Here is a 13,804-nt window from a genome sequence, read left to right as displayed (position 1 = left end):
AGGAGTAATGGTAATTGTGGGAGACTCAACAAAGAGTGAGTATAGCTGAAGGAGCCAGGGACTAGAAAGTATATGTGTCAGGTGTGAGGAAGAAAATAGATTTTGGAAGTTATGAAAGCTGTTGAGAGTGAGTTGAGAATAGTTTGTGATTTTGAGGGCCTCTAAAAGTATTAGGGTGGTGGCAACTGCTGCATGGAGACACGATGACCAGCCTAAAACAGTAAGGTCAAGTTGTTTGAACAAAAAGGCTACAGGGCGCAGTCCTGGTTCTTGTGTAAGAATTCTGACTGCAGAGCCCTGTACTTCAGCTGTGTGTAATGAAAAGGGTTGGGATGAATCAGGGAGAGCTAGTGTGGGAGCAGTCTCTACAGCTGTCTTCAAGGAACGGAAAGAGGAGTGGGGAAAGGATTTAGGATCTATGGGCTCAGTTAGGTTTCCTTTTGTGAGTTTACATAATGGTTTTGTTAGGATGGCAAAACCAGCTATCCAAAGGTGAAAGTATCCAACCACGCCCAGGAAGGAAAGGAGTTGTTTTGTAGAAGGGGTTGGGGTTTGAGAGATCAGTTGGACATGATTGGCAGGGACAGCACATGTGTTTTTATGAAGAATTATGCCAAGATAGATAATGGATGAGGAAGAAATTTGGGTTTGACTGGAGTAATGGGGGCTGTCTGTGAAGTCTCGTGGCAGTACAGCCCAGGTAAGTTGCTGAGGCTGATGGGTGTCAGGATCAGTCGAAGTGAAAGTGAAGAGAGGCTGGGATAAAGGGTGCAAAGGAATAGTAAAGAAAACGTGTTTGAGATGCAGAACAGAATAATGGGTTATGGAGGGGTTGTGGAGGGAGGTATTGAGGATAGGAGAGTATACGGCTTTGGCATCACGGGGTGGATAGGCAAGACACTTTGGTTGATAAGGTGCAGATCCTGAACTAACCTGTAAGGCTTGTCTGGTTTTTGGACAGGTAAAATGGGGGAATTGTAAGGAGAGTTTATAGGTTTTAAAAGGCCATGCTATAACAGGCAAGTGATAACAGGCTTTAATCCTTTTAAAGTGTGCTGTGGGATGGGATATTGGTGTTGAGCTGGGTAAGGGTGATTAGGTTTTAATGGGATGGTAAGGGGTGCATGATTGGTCACCAAGGAGGGAGTAGAGGTGTCCCACACTTGTGGATTAAGGTGGGGAGATACAAAGGGAGGGTGTGAAGGAGGTTTTGAACTGGGGGAAGGGGCAGCAGTGAGGTGTGGCTGTAGCCTAGGAATAGTTGGGGAAGCAGATAATTTAGTTAAAATGCCTAGACCTAATAAGGGAACTGGGTAGGTGGGGATAACTGAAAAGGAGTGCATAAAAGAATATTGTCCAAATTGGCACCAGAGTTGGGGAGTTTTAAGAGGTTTAGAAGCCTGGCCGTCAAAACCCACAACAGTTATGGAGGCAAGGGAAACAGGCCCTTGAAAAGAAGGTAATGTGGAGTGGGTAGCCTCCGTATCGATTAAGCAGGGGATGGACTTACCTTTCACTATGAGAGTTACCCGAAGCTCAGCATCCGTGATGGTCCAGGGGGCTTCCAAGGCAATCAGGCAGCATCAATCTTCAGCCGCTAAGCCAAGCAGATCTGGGAAGGAGTCAGTCAGAGAGCCCTGGGGTAGAGCTTTAGGGGCTCTAGGGGTGGCTGCCAGGCGAGCTGGGCTGTCTGATTTCCAGTGGGTCCCTGCACAGATGGGACACGGCTTGGGAGGAATCCTGGGCTGTGGGCATTCCTTGGCCCAGTGGCCATATTTCTGGCACTTGAAGCAAGATCCTGATGAAGAAGGTCCTGTAGGAATGCTTGACTGCTGCGGCTTAGCAGTGTTCAGCTTAGGCATTTTGAAGTTCTTATGTGCTGGAGGTACGGCTGGGTTTTGTCTCACAGCAGAGGCAACTAATTGTGACTCAGAAATGCGTTGCTGTCTGGCTGCCTCCTCTCTATTATTGTACACCTTGAAGGTGAGGTTGATTAATTCCTGTTGTGGGGTTTGAAGGCTGGATTCTAATTTTTGAAGCTTTTTTCTAATGTCAGGAGTTGACTGGGTGATAAAAGGCATATTTAGAATGAGACGGCCTTCTGACCCTTCAGAGTCTAGGACTGTCAAGCATCTCATTTCAAGCATCTGCTGTGAAATGAGCCATGAACTGGGCTGGGTTTTTGTCTTTACCTTGGTTAGTTTCTTTAAGCTTCTCATAATTAACAGCTTTGTAAGCTGCCTTTTTAAGCCCTTCAACTAGGCAATAAATCATGTAATCTCGCCTAGCTATACTTGGGGAATCTGCCTGATAGTTCCACTGGGGATCCTCTCGGGGAGCTGCTCTAATGCCTTCCTGGAGATCTGGCTTGTGGAGTCGGCAGTTGTCAGCGTGAGACTGGGCCAGAGAAAAAACTCTTTCCCATTCATCTGGGGAGAGGGTAGAAGTTAAGATGACATTTAAGTCACTCCAGGTTAAATTGTAGGACAGAGTAAGACATAGGAATTCCTGTACATATTTAGTGGGTCCTGATGAGAAAAAGCCTAAACGCTGACAGATCTGAGAGGGTTCTGATAGAGAAAAAGGCACATGTACCCTGACTATGCCTTCAGCTCCAGCCACCTCTCTAAGAGGAAATTTTTGGGCAGGTGGGAAAGAGCTAGTCGTGGAACCAAACTGTAAGCTGGATCGGGTGTGGGGAGCGGGGGTGATAGAAGGATTATAGGGTGGAGAAGTGGAGGCTGAGGAAGAATTGGGACCTGGCTCAGCCTGGAGAGGAGCAGCCTGGGGAGGAGGGGAGAGGTCAGATGGGTCTTTAGAAAAGGAAGATTGGAAAGACTCAGCAACGCTTGAGGTTGGGACTGAGGGGACAGGTGAGAGGGAAAGGAGGAGGATTTGGGCAGAATCGCAATGGGAACAGAGAACAGGGAGGGAACGAAGTGTGAAAAATGCCTGGATGTAAGGCACCTCAGACCACTTGCCCATTTTTCGACAAAAAGTATCTAGGTCTCATAGGATGGAGAAATGGAAAGTGTCGTTTTCTGTCCATTTAGAGCCATTATCTAGTTTGTATTGGGGCCAAGCAGTGTTGCAGAAGAAAATAAGACATTCAGGTTTTAGAAAATAAGGCGTTCAGGTGTGAGTTGAAGAGGTTTTAAGTTTTTGAGAACACACGCTAAGGGAGAAGAGGGAGGAATGGAGGGTGGAAGGTTGCCCATAGTGAAGGAGGCAAGCCCAGAGAAAAGAGAGGGTAGAGACACGGAGCGAAGGGGTGGGTAGAGACATGGAGAGAAGGGCTGGGGGGTGCTTGCCCCCCAGGAAAGTGGAAAAGGGATGGGGGGTGCTTGTCCCCCTAGAAAGTGGAGAGAAAAGAGAGGGTAGAGACAGGGAGAGAATGGGCAGGGGGTGCTTGCCCCCCCAAAAGTGGTGCTTGCCACTAAGGGTGAAGGATCAAGGCAGGTGTTCCCATGGTGATCCGACACCTCTGAAACATGGGTGAATAATCATGCAGGTGTCCCTGCAGTGATTAAACACCAAGGGAAAACTGTCTTCCCAGTCTGTGACCAGCGCCAGAGTTTTGGGTTCAGGGATAAAACGCATCTCCTCTGTCTCTACCAGAAAAGGAAAGGAACTGAAATTAAGAGAAGGGAGAGATTGAAAGATGGCCCTAAGATTGATAGGAGAAAGAGACTGAGGGATAGTGTGAGAGGATGGAGAAGAGAGTAAAAAGAGGCCACTTACCGGATTTAAAATTGGTGAGATGTTCCTTGGGCTGCTTGGTCTGAGGACCTGAGGTCGTAGGTGGATCTTTCTCACCGAGCAAAGGGCAGGAGGACAGGGGATTGATCTCCCAAGGGAGGTCCCCCGATCCGAGTCATGGCACTAAATTTCACGTGCGTCCCTGTGAAGAGACCACCAAACAGGCTTTGTGTGAGCAATAAAGCTTTTTGATCAACTGGGTGCAGGCAGACTGAGTCTGAAAAGACAGTCAGCGAAAGCAGATAGGGGTGGGGCTGTTTTATAGGATTTGGGTAGGTAGTGGAAAATTACAGTCAAAGGGGGTTGTTCTCTGGCCAGCAGGGGTGGGAGTCACAAGGTGCTCAGTGGGGGAGCCTTTGAGCCAGGATGTGCCAGGAGAAGGAACTCCACAAGGCAATGTCATCAGTTAAGGCAAGAACCGGTCATTTTCACTTCCCTTGTGACTCTTCACTTACTTCAGGCCATCTGGATGAATACGTGCAGGCTTGGGCTCAGAGGCCTGGCAAATGGCCTCCTAATGATTTTTTTAAAAAAGGGTTACAAAAATACCCAGTGTCCCAATAAAATACGCACACTGCCTAGATGTGCATAGTTCTGGAAAACAGGTAGTGCTTGAGCGTCCTTGAAGAGCACTGGGTCTGCATGGAGCACTTGCAGCTTTGGGGTGATGACTACAGGCTCCTGGTCGCAATAGACAGTAACAAACTCTGCTTCTTTGTATTCAGGAGAAGTTCTGGACTCATACAGGGAAACTCGGACTAGAGAAGGAAGATAATTTTAAATTCAGCAACCCAGAGTCACAGATCCACAGTCTGGGAAAGTAAAACAGGAGCTTTGAGGGTTTAATTGTAATGCTGTTTTGACACAGGTCTTTACAAATTGGAATTCTAATCATTCAGGGATTACCAATATTGTGCTACCTACTGTATTAATAAACAAAAAGGAAACTGGTCTCTATGAGAATCTCTACGTGGTGCCTTCAGATAAAACTTCACCAGGTTTAGAGAGAAAACCCCTGTCTCTACACCTCCATTCCCAGGGCGAGCTCACTCCGGCATCAAGTTCCCCGTGGTGAGTTTTCCTGTACAAAGGTCCAAGGGGAGAGGTAGGAGAGGGAGGCAGGGAGTCCAGTTCAGGGACGGGGATTCCAGGACGAGCAGTGAAGGGGAAGGATCTGGGCGCAGCCTGGCGGTCTCTTCCTGGTTTCCATAGACAGATCCTTGGCCACGAATTAGGCAGACAGTGTGACAAAGAGGCTTGGTGTAGGAGAAGAGGGATCAGGACAAAGTCCCAGGTCCCGGGCGTGGCTCTCAGGGTCTCAGGCTCCCAGGGCCGGGTCTGGATTGGGGAGGCGCAGCGTTGAGGATTCTCCACTCCTCTGAGTTTAACTTCTTTTCCCAACCTGTGTCCTTCTTCCAGGATAAACAGGACACGTCCCCAGCTGCCACTCCCACTGTCTGTGGGGTTTCTAGAGAAGCCAATCAGTGTCGTCCCGGTCCTGGTTCTAAAGTCCTCAGTCAACCACCGGGACTCAGATTCTCCCCAGAAGCCAAAGATGCGGTCATGGTGCCCCGAACCCTCCTCCTGCTGCTCTCGGGGGCCCTGGCCCTGACCGAGACCTGGGTGGGTGAGTGCGGGGCCGGGAGGGAAACAGCCTCTGCAGGGAGGAGGAGGGGACCAACTGCCCGGCTGGGGCGCAGGACGCGGGAAGCCGCGCAGGGAGGAGGGTCGGTGGGGGGCCTCAGCCTCTCCTCGCCCCCAGGCTCCCACTCCTTGAGGTATTTCAGCACCGCTGTCTCCCGGCCCGGCCGCGGGGAGCCCTGGTACCTCGAAGTCGGCTACGTGGACGACACGCAGTTCGTGCGGTTCGACAGCGACGCGGCGAGTCCGAGGATGGAGCCGCGGGCGCCGTGGATGGAGCAGGAAGGGCCGGAGTATTGGGACCGGAACACACGGAACGCCAAGGTCAACGCAGAGACTTTCCGAGGGGACTTGAGGAACCTGCTCCGCTACTACAACCAGAGCGAGGCAGGTGAGTGACCCCGGCCTGGGGCGCGGGTCAGGACCTCTCCCCATCCCCCACGGACGGCCCGAGTTCCCCGGAGTCTCTGGGTCTGAGATCAACCCCGAGGCTGCGGGACCCCCCCAGACCCAGGATCCAGGAGAGCCCCAGGCGCCTTTACCCGGTTTCATTTTCAGTTTAGGCCACAATCCCCGCAGGTTGGTCGGGGCGGGGACGGGAATCGGTGGGTAGGCCTGACCGCGGGGGCGGGGCCAGGGTCTCACACCTTCCAGTGGATGTACGGCTGCGACCTTGGGCCCGACGGGCGCCTCCTCCGCGGGTACCGGCAGTTCGCCTACGACGGCAGGGATTACATCGCCCTGAACGAGGACCTGCGCTCCTGGACCGCCGCAGACACGACGGCTCAGATAACGCAGCGCAAGTGGGAGGCGGCCCGTGCGGCGGAGAAGCTGAGAGCCTACCTGGAGGGCGAGTGCCTGGAGTGGCTCCGTAGATATCTGGAGAACGGGAAGGAGACGCTGCAGCACGCGGGTACCAGAGGCAGTGGGGAGTCTTCCGCATCTCCTATAGATTTCCCGGGGTGGCCTCCTAGGAGGAGGGGAGGAAAATGGGATCCGCTCTAGAATGTCGCCCTCCCTTGAATGGAGAATGGCATGAGTTTTCCAGAGATTCCTCTGAGGGTCCCCTCTGCTCTCTAGGACAATTAAGGCATGAAATCTCTGAGGAAATACCCTTTTGACCCCTGCAGCAGCCTTGGGCCCGGTGACTTTTTCTCTCAGGCCTTGTTCTCTTCCTCACACTCAATGTGTTTGAAGGTCTGATTCCAACTTTTCTCAGTCCCTCGGCCTCCACTCAGGTCAGAACCAGAAATCGTTGTTCCCCCCTCAGAGACTAGAACTTTCCAAGGAATAGGAGATTATCCCAGGTGCCTGTGTCCAGGCTGGTGTCTGGCTTCTGTGCTCCCTTCCCCACCCCAGGTTTCCTGTCCATTCTCAGGATGGTCACATGGGTGCTGCTGGGGTGTCCCATGAGAGATGCAAACTGCCTGAATTTTCTGACTTTTCCCGTCAGACCCCCCAAAGACATACGTGGCCCACCACCCCGTCTCTGACCATGAGGCCACCCTGAGGTGCTGGGCCCTGGGCTTCTACCCTGCGGAGATCACACTGACCTGGCAGCGGGATGGGGAGGAGCAAACTCAGGACACTGAGCTTGTGGAGACCAGGCCAGCAGGGGATGGAACCTTCCAGAAGTGGGCAGCTGTGGTGGTGCCTTCTGGAGAAGAGCAGAGATACACGTGCCATGTGCAGCACAAGGGGCTGCTGGAGCCCCTCACCCTGAGATGGGGTAAGGAGGGGGATTGAGGGGGTCATATGTCTTTCAGAGAAAGCAGGAACCCTTCTGGAGCCCTTTAGCAGGGTCAGGGTTCAGGCCTGGGGGTTAGGGCCCCTCACCTTCCCCTCCTTTCCCAGAGCCGTCTTCCCAGTCCACCATCCCCATTGTGGGCATCGTTGCTGGCCTGGCTGTCCTAGGAGCTCTTGTCGCTGCTGTGATGTGGAAGAGGAAGAGCTTAGGTAGGGAAGGGTTGAGTGGTGGAGTCTGGGTTTTCTTGTCCCACTGGGGTTTTCAAGCCCCAGGTAGAAGTGTTTCCTGCCTCATTACTGGGAAGCAGCATCCACACAGGGGCTAACCCAGCCTGGGGCCTGTGTGCCAGCACCTACTCTTTTGTGAAGCACATGTGACAATGAAGGACAATGTATCACCTTGATGATTATGGTGTTGGGGTCCTGATTCCAGCATTCACAAGTCAGGGGAAGGTTCCTGCTAAGGACAGGCCTTAGGAGGGCAGTTGGTCCAGGACCCACACCTGCTTTCCTCGTGTTTGCTGATCCTGTCCTGGGTCTGCAGTCATAGTTCTGGAAACTTCTCTTGGGTTTAAGACTAGAAGGTTCCCCTAAGATCTCATGGCCCTGCCTCCTCCCTGTCGCCTCACAGGACATTTTCTTCCCACAAGGGGAAAAAGAGGGAGCTACTCTCAGGCTGCACGTAAGTGGTGGGGGCGGGAGTGTGGAGGAGCTCAACCACTCCATAATTCCTCCTGTCCCACATCTCCTGTGGGCTCTGACCAGGTCCTCTTTTTGTTCTACCCCAGGTAGCAACAGTGCCCAGAGCTCTTGTGTGTCTCTCATGGATTCTAAAGGTGAGACCCTGGGGGGTCTGAAGTCAGTGGGGGATGGGGCAGAGGGAACATGACTGGTTTATGGGGATTCTTTGATTGGGACATTTTGAGAGTGTAGTGGGCTCTTCAGAGACTGACTGACTTGAATTTGTTCATGACTGTTGTCTTCTGTAGGCTGAGAAAGCTGCCTTACATGGGACTGAGATGCAGGATTTCTTCACATCTCCCCTTTGTTACTTCAAGAGCCTCTGGCACCTCTTTCTGTGAAGGCATCTGAATGTGCCTGCCTCCCTGTCAGCATAATGTGAGGAGGTGGAGAGACAGCCCACCTCCGTGTCCACCGTGACCCGTGTCCCCACGCTGACCTGTGTTTCCTCCCCAGTCATCCTTCCTGTTCCAGAGAGTTGGGGCTGGATGTCTCCACCTCTGTCTCAACTTCATGGTGCGCTGAGCTGCAACCTCTTACTTCCCTACTGAAAATGAGAATCTGAGTAGAAATTTGTTTTCTCAAATATTTTCCATGAGAGGTTGATGGGTTAATTAAATAAGTCAATTCCTAGAATTTGAGAGAGGAAATAAAGACCTGAGAACCTTCCAGAATCCGTGTGTTCGCTGTGCTGAGTTTGTTGCATGTGGGGGTGGAGAAGGCTGTGAGGAGCCAAGTGTGGATGGGGCCTGTGTCCAGTTGCTGTTCAGTCCATCAGGGGCTTTATGTGGTCAGTCCTCAGCTGGGTGACCTTCACTGTTCCATTGTTCTTGTCCCTTCAGTGGAAACTTGTCCAGCAGAACTGTGACCACAGAGGCTCACACATCACCCAGGGTGGCCCCTGCATACCGGAGTCTCTGTGCTTTCTGAGACAAGTTTTCAGACCCATTCAGCTCCTGCTCTCCTTCTAGGGCTCCTCTTCTGCTCTGATCCCCTGCTCTCTCTCCGTGCCCTGGTTCTAGTGATCTTGGTGCTGGTTCCAATATCAACTCATGAATCTAAAGCATAATCTAATTTACATTGATATTTGTTTGTGAAATTGGACCCATCATCAAGGACTGTTCTTTCCTGAAGAGAGAAACCTGATTGTGTGCTGCAGTATGCAGGTGGGGAGAGGGGGTTGGTGTGGCAGAAGGGATGGGGGAGGGAGGACACACAAGCAGCACCGCTGAGAAAAGCACAGGCAGCCTCAGTGTCAGTGTGAGGGGACCTTGTGCCATAGCTGCCACAAAACAGCATTTGTCCTGAGGCTATGTTATTAAAGATACTGCCTTTAGAATAGGGAGGTGCTCTAAAGTGATCATTCATTCAACTGACCTTTGTTTCTGACAGACATAGGACAGAGTGGTTCTGCATCTGGGGAACATCACTGAAGTAAAATGAGAAAAATCTCTGACCTTGTGGGGCATGTGTTCCAGTGGGAAGACGCAGATGATAGATACCTGATAACCAGAGCAAGGAAAGAAAGTGCTAGAAGGTGGTAAGTGCTGTGAGGCAGGTGATCCAGGGTGTGGGCAGTGGGGATAGGGAAGGTGGCTGTTGTGCTGGGTGGTCTTTGTGTGCTTTGTTGCAAAGATGACCTTTGAGGAAAGAGTTGAGGGACATGAGGAGTTGTCCATGAGGATGTCTGGGGAAGTTCTTTCCAGGCAGAAGATCCTCTGGTTCAAATGTACTGGGGCAGGAAGGTGTCTGTGTTCCCAGAAGAGCAAGGAGGCCAGGAGGGCCGGACAGAGAGAAACTGGGATGAGGTCAGAGGTGTGGTCAGAGCAGGTGGGCCAGGAGGGAGTAGGGAGGCATCTGACCTCTGCTCTGAGTGAGATGGAGAGGTAGAGGACAGTTTTGAGCAGAAGCGGGACATGATGTGACTTCTCTTTTAAAAGGATCTTTGACTGCTGTGTTGAGAACAGAATTGAGAGGCGAGGGACGAGGGAGGCAGAAGGGAAAACAGTAGGAAGCGAGTACAGTATTCCAGGCTGGAGATGTCGGTGACCTTGACTGGGGTGTGAGCAGGGGAAATAGTGGGATGTGAGGGGATTCTGGATGCATTTGAAGATGGAGTTACAGCATTTGCCAATGGATTGTATCTGTGGTATTTGAAAGACAAATCAAGGACACCCATCATTATAAAATGAATGAGTAGAAGGAAGGGTGGAGCTGCTGTCAGTGGAGATGGGGAGACTCTGGCAGGAGCATACTGAGGAGGGGGCATCACAGGCACTCAGTGGAGATGTCTACTAGGAATGCAGGTGGGGGAGCTGGGGTGGAATTTGGACAGACAACTCCAGAGTTTAGGGAAAGGAGAAATAGACTGGGCAGGAGAAATAGATTTAGGAGGTCACACCATATAAACGATACTTAAAACCTCAAGCATGGATGAGGGCACCAAGGGAGTGATTGACTGTGGAAAAGAATGAGGGCAAGGACTGAATCCTGGACCTCCAGTTCTAAGGGATGTGATCAGACCACACCCAGAGCAGACTACACAGTTCTGACCCCATGTCTATCGGACACTAGACAAGGAACGCCCATGTCCACGGGGATCACCTGGACGTGGTGCTGAGATCCAGGAAGTCTGGAGTCGAGCAAGAGATTCTTGATTTATGACAAGGCTGGAGCTCATGCTGCTGGTCTCCAGATCAAGAACACCAGGATCCCACATACCTGAGCATCAGTCTCACCTGTAGCACTTGTTATATAAGTGATTCCTTGGTCTTGTGCGTAATACTCTGAGACAGACATTCTGGGAAACGGCCTGCGTATTTTCTAAGCCCCACCAGCAATCCTGTTGCTCAGCCAGATTGGGAACCACTGAGATCAGAGATCAGAGAGTGGCCAGGGTGGGTGGGTGGGGTGGGTTTTCAAACTTTGTTTAAAAGAGGATTTTTCTTGCGAAAGAAAAGGGAGGATGTGTATCATCAGTTATGAGATGTGACATTCCCTGTTGATCTCTCCACCATGGGGTAGAGGCCAGGTAGAGAATTCAGGATGTGGCTCTCGCACAAAGAACATCCCTGAATGCCGCTCTCTGACACTCATCCACACACTCATTTCCCACTCACTTCTTGGAGCAAACTATGGAAACCAGTTCTCTAATTTACACATGAAGTAGTATACGTGGTATTGGGGGCTAATTTTATTGTGGGGAATGTCAGGGACAAACTGCCCCAAAAAGCTTCTTGGTACTGCAGACACTGCCCCAAAACCTCTCTGAGCTGCCCACCCATCCCCCTAATGCTCTGCGACTCTTCTCCTTCCCCTAAGCCTCTTTACATTTCTAAGCCCTTATCTAGGTGCAGCGGTGAAGCCAGCAGACTTCACTTATCACACTTTCCTGCAATAAGCAAACCCCAATTACAAACCATCCAGACTGCACAGGGGGAGGTCGAGCAAAGCATAAACAAACCGTGCCTAAACCCTCCCAAAGACCTCCCTCACACTCCCCTCCTCAATATAAACCCCTCATTCTGTAAGCTTGGTGCTGCCTCCTCTGTCTGTGGTGGAGCAGCCGGCAGGTTAACAAACTTCCGCACCTGACCTTGGGTTTCCTTCTCATCCTTTCTTTTGGCTGACCTTACAGGGAAGGCTACAGAACCAGCGTGGAAACTACACATCCAGGAACAGAATCCACAGCCCACCCTGGATCAGGTCCCTCCTGGGAACAACTGCCCCTGCTGCTGAGCACAGATGCCACTGCTCACACCTCTGACACCCTGGTGCTGGACACTGGACCCTGAGGCCAGGACAGATGTCACTGCTGCACCTGGAAACTGGACATCACTACTCCCATTCAACCACTTCTACTAAAATACTTTCTGCACAGTCCCAGCCTCTGTGTCACCTCTTTCTGGCTCAGAGTCTGGCAGTGATATAGGAGTTGAGAAGAAATTATTTCGGCAGATAGTGAGGGTATGGAAGTCCTCAGTAAGGTTTTTTTAAATGAAATGCAGCCCCGAAATAATTTCCTTTTCTAACAAAGAGCATCCTGTAAAATTACTACATCTAACAAGAGAGATAGACTGCAATACAATTAGAGAGGAGACTTCAACATCCCAACCTCAGCATGAGACTGATCATCTACACAGAAAATCAAGAAAGAAACATTGGATTTAAACTGAACTTTAGACCAAATAAAGATAACAGATATTTACAGAGCACTTTATTTAACACTACAGAATGTACGCTCTTTTCTTGAACACGTGGAACATTTTCCAGGAGAGAGCCTATGTTAAGCCACAAAACAAGTCTCAACAAATAATCAAAAATTGAAATCATATCAAATATCTTCTCTGGCCACAATGGAAAAATACTGGAAATGTACACCAAGGGAAAGTTTGGCAACTAGACAAATATATGGAAATTAAACAACATGCTCCTGAATAATCATTGCATCAACAGAGAAATTCAGATGGAAATCAGAAAGTTTCTTGCAACAAATGAAAATGGAAACACAACATACCAACGTTGTGTGATACAGCTAAACAGGGCTAAAAGGGAAGTTTATAGCAATAAATACCTACTTAAGAAAAGTAGAAACATTACAAATTAACAATATAACAATGAACCTCAAGGAACTAGAAAAGCAACAAAGCACATCCAAAATTAGCAGAAAAAGTAATAAAGACCAGAGCACAACTAAATAAAGACTTTTAGAAACCATGTAAATGATCAACGAAGTGAAAAGTTTGTTCTTCAAAAAGACAAACAAAAGTGATAAACTACTAGCTGGACAAACCAAGAAACAGAGAGAGAAGACTCAAAAGAAAAGAGAAATATTACAACTGATACCGCAAAAATACAAAAAGATCATCAGAGACTTTTATGAACAATTGTGTATTGACAAACTGGAAAACCTGGAGGATATGGATAAATTCCTGGAAACATACAACCTAGCAAGACTAGATTAAGAATAGAAAACCTGAAGCCCTAACATCCGTGAACCGTTCAGCGGGTCCAGTGGGCCCCTGACCACACTGTGATTATTTCCTCAGCGCTGGTTTGCATAATTGAAATAGACCTACTCAGCCATGGGCAGAATCCGCAGATCAGCTCTTTTTTTTTTAACTTTTATTTTCAGTTCAATGGTACAAGTGTAGGCTGTTTTATAGGTGAACTTGTGTTCTTGGAGTTTGTTGCACAGATTATTTAATCACCCAGGTTTTAAGCCTAGTACTCATTGGTTATTTTTCCTGATCCTCTCCCTCCTCCTACTTTCCATCTTCTGAAAGAACCCTGTGTGTGCTGTTCCCCTCTGAGTTTCTATGTGTTCTCATCATTTAGCTTCCACTTAGAAGTGAGAACATGCAGTATTTGGTTTTCTGTTCCTGCATTAGTTTGCTAAGGATAATGGCTTCCAGCTCCATCCATGTCCCTGCAAAGGACATGATCTTGTTCCTTTTACTGGCTGCATAGTATTACATGGTATGTATCTATCACATTGCCTTTATCCAGTCTATCACTGATGGACATTTAAGTTGATTCCGTATCTTTTCTATTGTGAATGTTGCTGCAATGAACATATGTGCCTATGTCTTTACAATAGAATGATTTATTTTCTTTTCGGTATAATGGTATTTCTGCCTTAAGGCCTTTGAGAAATCACTGCACAATGGCTGATCTAATTTACAATCTCACCAACAGTGTGTAAGTGTTCCTTTTTCTCCACAACCTTGCCAGCATCTGTTATTTTTTGACTTTTTAATAATCACCATTCTGCCTGGTGTGAAATGGTATCTCATTGTGGTTTTGATTTGCATTTCTCTAATGATGAGTGATGTTCAGCTTTTTTTCGGATGTTTGTCAGCTGCATGTATGTCTTATTTTCAGAAGTGTCTGTTCATACTGTTTGCCCTCTTTTTGA

At 49.3% G+C, this 13,804-nt stretch overlaps 1 protein-coding gene across 3 annotated transcripts; it reads left to right on the top strand.

Annotated features, from left to right (window-relative positions):
* Positions 1-5,307: 5,307 nt before the first annotated feature.
* On the top strand, positions 5,308-8,561 carry LOC112622412 (HLA class I histocompatibility antigen, B-14 alpha chain-like). 3 transcript variants are annotated; one of them, XM_025382043.1, is made up of 8 exons: positions 5,308-5,386; positions 5,522-5,791; positions 6,038-6,313; positions 6,854-7,129; positions 7,255-7,366; positions 7,806-7,828; positions 7,935-8,004; positions 8,166-8,558. In XM_025382043.1, the coding sequence occupies exons 1-8, from the start codon at positions 5,323-5,325 to the stop codon at positions 8,236-8,238; spliced, it is 1,164 nt and encodes a 387-aa protein (XP_025237828.1). In that variant the 5' UTR covers positions 5,308-5,322; the 3' UTR covers positions 8,239-8,558. The 3 variants fall into 3 exon arrangements, with proteins under 3 accessions (XP_025237828.1, XP_025237826.1, XP_025237827.1); XM_025382041.1 differs by having other exon boundaries at positions 5,323-5,386; positions 7,255-7,356; positions 7,778-7,828; positions 7,935-7,982; positions 8,136-8,561; XM_025382042.1 differs by lacking the exons at positions 7,806-7,828; positions 7,935-8,004; positions 8,166-8,558 and adding an exon at positions 7,516-7,550 and having other exon boundaries at positions 5,323-5,386; positions 7,255-7,356.
* Positions 8,562-13,804: the final 5,243 nt, after the last annotated feature.

Source organism: Theropithecus gelada, chromosome 4 (genome assembly GCF_003255815.1).
Source record: "Theropithecus gelada isolate Dixy chromosome 4, Tgel_1.0, whole genome shotgun sequence".
NCBI lineage: Eukaryota > Metazoa > Chordata > Mammalia > Primates > Cercopithecidae > Theropithecus > Theropithecus gelada.
The sequence above is the reverse complement of the archived record's forward strand: the minus strand, read 5'-3'. Positions and strand labels throughout refer to the sequence as shown.

What these genes read in the sequence shown, in the direction of transcription:
- LOC112622412 (XM_025382043.1), top strand. Translation starts at nt 5,323, where the DNA reads ATGGTGCCCCGAACCCTCCTCCTGCTGCTCTCGGGGGCCCTGGCCCTG. An exon ending in AAGAGCTTAGGTAGGGAAGG is followed by an intron (nt 7,367 to 7,805) that starts GTTGAGTGGTGG and finishes AAGGGGAAAAAG; the next exon opens with AGGGAGCTACTCTCAGGCTG. An exon ending in GAGCTACTCTCAGGCTGCAC is followed by an intron (nt 7,829 to 7,934) that starts GTAAGTGGTGGG and finishes GTTCTACCCCAG; the next exon opens with GTAGCAACAGTGCCCAGAGC.